At 46.6% G+C, this 5,000-nt stretch overlaps 1 protein-coding gene across 6 annotated transcripts in view; it reads right to left on the bottom strand.

Annotated features, from left to right (window-relative positions):
• The window catches only part of eps8l2 (EPS8 signaling adaptor L2), a 45,533-nt gene that overhangs the window by 10,620 nt on the left and 29,913 nt on the right, over positions 1-5,000 (bottom strand). For all 6 annotated transcript variants that reach the window (XM_062547061.1, XM_062547060.1, XM_062547062.1 and 3 more), the window contains one exon: positions 3,188-3,349. In XM_062547061.1, coding sequence (XP_062403045.1) covers positions 3,188-3,349 — 162 coding nt within the window. The remainder of the gene's footprint in view (positions 1-3,187; positions 3,350-5,000) is intronic.

Here is a 5,000-nt window from a genome sequence, read left to right on the forward strand (position 1 = left end):
ATGCTAACCATCCATTGTGAGAGCTAAAACTATTCAGATCCTACTCACTATTCATACTGTACATGCTACATGCTAAATACCACACCACAGCAGGTCTCTAGACCCCTGCATAGTGTGTCCTAAGCATGCTACAGCCAGTAGGACATACACCAGAGACCATGTTACAGTAAACACCAAAATGCCCAATATCACTCTCTCCAATTTGACTAACATTGAAGAGCAACAATGCTACTACAGTACAAACAGTGAGCAAAACCTTCAGCTTTGTGCTTTTCTTGTCGCCAGCTGACTGGAAATAGTCACATAAATACAGAACACACAGAGAGATATTAATTGATGTAATTAGTGCAAAACTGAACCAGCAGCGACGATGCTCCAACCATGAGTCCTATGCTGTCTTCACACCCTACACAAGCTCCAATGGCTTCAAAAGATGGCGTAGAGAGGGAAGATTTTGGGTGACCTGGAAATGAATGAGGACTAACTTTTCGTCACACTTCGTCAGGGTGCTATTCGCCATCACTAAGTGCACATTGTTTTCCTAAACATGCAGAAACAGAGTACTAAACTAAACTCCATCACATTTCATGCAGTTCCTGCTGTATCCCACAGACTTTATTTTGAATGCATTATTTTAAGGGTTCTAACCAAAGACTCTAGAACAGAGCTCCGCTCTAGAATCTTTGGTTCTTACTAATCTCCATCTACATCACCCACAGACTGTTCTAGAGCTATCACTGGCAGAACAATGGCAAGACTGGCAAGACTGTTCCAGACCTATCACTGACAGAACACTGGCATTTGTAGATGAAATGGAGGAGACCGCAGGCTCTTTTCCGATGCTAGTTTTATTGGAACAACGTTTCGGCCTGAAGCCTTTTTCAAGTTTATCACTGGCAATCATCACATCCACTGCTATAAACAAACTAACCAACAAACAAACATGCAAATAAACAATCACTGCGCTGAGAACAGTCCAACTGAGCACACTATCATGTGGCAGCACACAGAGTGTATGAGAATTAAAAATGAAGAAAGCAAGGTAAGAATTACTGACACACACAACACACAAATAGCTACATGAAGACACACTGACAAATGATAACGAGTCAGACATTGGACATATTGTTTATTCATAAACCATGTGTCTGTGATAAAGCTTATCTGAAGCTATGCCATCTGATTTATTTTATGTTTTATATCGTCTGCCATGTGATTTATTTTATGATATAAAATAGTGTTGATATGAGCAGCAACAGTCCTCTAACCCAGGAACACACTAATCAGGCCGGGTCAGACTCCACTCTGCTGCCATGAACGCCCACACACACACACACACACACACACACACACACACACCTGGTCCATGGTCACTGACTCCTGTCACATATGCCCACATACACACGCACCCAAACACACCCACACATGTACTCACGCACGCAAGATACCATGCACTAAAGTACTTGGCAAGGCACATGGGGGAATAAAAAAATAGATAAATAAACATAAACACACACACACACACAAACACACAAACACACACACACACACACACACACATACACACTAGGGAGTTCCTCAACTAGCAGCTGATACAGGTCATGGTCATCTCATGACTCGGCTACTGCAACACCCTCATGACGAGCGTCCCAGCCTGCACAGATGATCCAGAACATGGTGATGCACACACACACACACACACACACACACACACACACACACACACACACGCACACACACACACACACACACCCACATGATGAGCTTCCCAGCCTGCACAGATGATCCAGAACGTAGTGATGCCCACACACACACACACACACACACACACATGATGAGCGTCCCAGCCTGCACAGATGATCCAGAACGTGGTGATGCCCCTGGTCTTCAAACAGCCCCAAAGGGCACATCACGCCACTGCTCGTCGAGCTCCACTGGCTACCTGTAGCTGCCCACATTAAATTCAAATCGCTAATGCTAAGGCTTGCTTTGCTTCTCTAGTTTTCCCATTGGACTGCTTGAGTGCAGCGAATGGCCCCATGCCATGGCGCAACTGGCTGGGGCACCTGCACCTGCACCTGCACCGCACGCCGGCGACCCGGGTTCGATCCGCCCCCCACCCCGTGGTCCTTTCAGGATCCCACCCCAACGCTCTCTCCCACTCACTCACTTCCTGTCTCTCTCGACTGTCCTATCTGATAAAAGGCATAAAAGCCCAAAAATAAAAATATACTTCAAGAGTGGCTTGGTAGCTGGCCATGGTCCTGGGATACCAACAGCAGAGATCACATGCGAGTGATGTCCACTCCCTATGGATGAGGGGTAATAGTGAAATGGAGGAGCAGGGGAGGGGTTGGGAGGCTTTGCAACTCCAGCATGACGTAAAGGGCAGTAGGAAGTGTTTTATTTCATGGGGTGAGTGAAGTCTGTCAATCAACCTCCTCCCGAACTTTGGTTAGAAAGCATAATTTACAAAGTAGTCTCCGGTTCTGCACCCACTTACTTAAGTGCTTCATACAGGAATCCGCTATTCTACTGACCGCTACACTCCTCCAATGAACAATGGCTGCTGACCGCTGCGCTCCTCCAATGAACGATGGCCGTCTCTGCCACCCGTACGTTCATGGCAATCCAAACTCTTCTCATCTGCTACCCCGTTGGTGGAACACACTAACAAGTCCTACCAGAGCAGGGCATTCCTTAGTCTGACTGGCCAGACCCACATCAAGATGTAGGGTCTAGGGACTGGGCACTCACCATAGGCAGGGCTCAATCGGAGGGGTGGGATAAACAGTTGTCTTTCAAATTCCCTCTCCACTCAATAGGATAGCGCTACAACAAATCATCTCGTTTTCAAGGATGCTTAACGGTCGCAACCTCTGGTCGCAGGTCAGTCGTCATTATGTTAAGCCCACCTACCGACTCTGTATGCGATGTGATTGCCCGAGAGAAGTTTACTCCTACCGACTCTATGCGATGTGATTGGCCGAGGGAAGTTAGGGTTGCTGCCGCGAGGGGCGTCTAGATTCCAAGGCTAGGCAGCCCTCTCTATTTTCAAAACCCTGCTGAAGACCTCCTCCTCTCCAAGCACTGCTAACAACTGGACAAGTTTAATCTAGTGTTTAACTAACCCCACCCCCCCCCCCTCAACACACACACACACACACACACACACACACAAACTTACCATGCTGTCGCAGTCCAGCAGTCTGATGGCGTTTTCGCTGACCTGCAGTAACATCTCCTGTGTCCAGATCTTATCTTTGGATTCCAGTAGAATCAGCTTCTTAATGGCATCGTCCACGGTGGCGATAGCCTCCGTCTTGTCCATTATGAAGGTGGACAAGTGCTGGGGGTGGAGAACAAGAAATGGACGAGGAGAGAAAAGACGTTAATATCATATTAATAATGAATACTATTCCAGAGGGAGTGCTTCATCATCTTACTGCTACTTCATGCTTTTGTAACAGCAACACCACATGTACACACACACACACACACACACACACACACACACCTGCACACACACACACACACACACACACACACACACACACACACACACACACACACACACACAGAGATACATAGACACACATATGCACACATATGGCAACACACACACATACACAACAGATGTCTATCAGAGCAGAGTGTTATCATCCTAAGGAATGTGCCTGGCAGCCAGTGGAGAAAATGATTGACACATCACCCATTTCTTAGAACTATGTGGGCAGAGAGTCTTACCCTGCCCTGGGCAGAGGAGAAACGAAAGTCAGAAGAGACATAAGCCACGTTTACAATCGCTCAATCGGAATAAAAATCGTCATAAACACTCAATCGGAATGAAAATTCCTGATCCGATCAGAATTGTAATCGGAATGGAAGAAGTGGTGTAGCCCGTTCCTATTCCCAATGAACACTCATGTATACGGTCATTCGGATTGACTGCTGACCTGATCGGAATAGAAAGTAGCCCATGTAAACAGACGGCGCAAAATTTTCAATCGGAATAGTTTAATCGGAATGACAAAACAACTGTCCATGTAAACGTGGCTATAGAGAAAAGAGAATGGCAATCAGAGTAGCACATAGCTCTCATCTGGAGAATAGAGAGTAGAGAACAGAGCAGCTTAGAGCTCTCATCTGGAGAACAGAGAACAGAGCAGCACACAGCTCTCATCTGGAGAACAGAGCAGCACACAGCTCTCATCTGGAGAACAGAGCAGCACACAGCTCTCATCTGGAGAACAGAGCAGCTTATAGCTCTCATCTGGAGAACAGAGAACAGAGCAGCATAGAGCTCTCGTCTGGAGAACAGAGCAGCTTAGAGCTCTCATCTGGAGAATAGAGCAGGATAGAATTCTCATCTGGAGAACAGAGAACAGAGCAGCATAGAACTCTCATCTGGAGAACAGAGCAGCATAGAGCTCTCATCTGGAGAACAGAGGAGCATAAAGCTCTCATCTGGAGAACAGAGAACAGAGCAGCATTGAGCTCTCATCTGGAGAACAGAGCAGCATAGAGCTCTCGTCTGGAGAACAGAGCAGCATAGAGCTCTCATCTGGAGAACAGAGAACAGAGCAGCTTAGAGCTCTCGTCTGGAGAATAGAGAACAGAGCAGCTTAGAGCTCTCATCTGGAGAACAGAGCAGCATAGAGCTCTCGTCTGGAGAACAGAGCAGCATAGAGCTCTCATCTGGAGAAGACAGAGTAGAGTAGGCCATACCATAGACCTCTCAAGTGCATAGGAGAGAAGAGAAGAGAAGAGAATAAAGCTGTCATATGCAGGTGAAGGGGTAGAGCTCTGGTCAATCACACATAGACACAAACACACACACACATACACACACACACACACACACACACACACACACACACACACACACGTATGCATGAACAAACACATATACAGAACAAATTAACTATCTATCTAACCCACTCACTGTCTCTATCTCTCTCTCTCTCTCTCTCTCTCTTTCACACACACACACACACACA

This window comes from Sardina pilchardus, chromosome 10 (assembly GCF_963854185.1).
Source record: "Sardina pilchardus chromosome 10, fSarPil1.1, whole genome shotgun sequence".
NCBI classification, from domain to species: Eukaryota; Metazoa; Chordata; class Actinopteri; order Clupeiformes; family Clupeidae; genus Sardina; species Sardina pilchardus.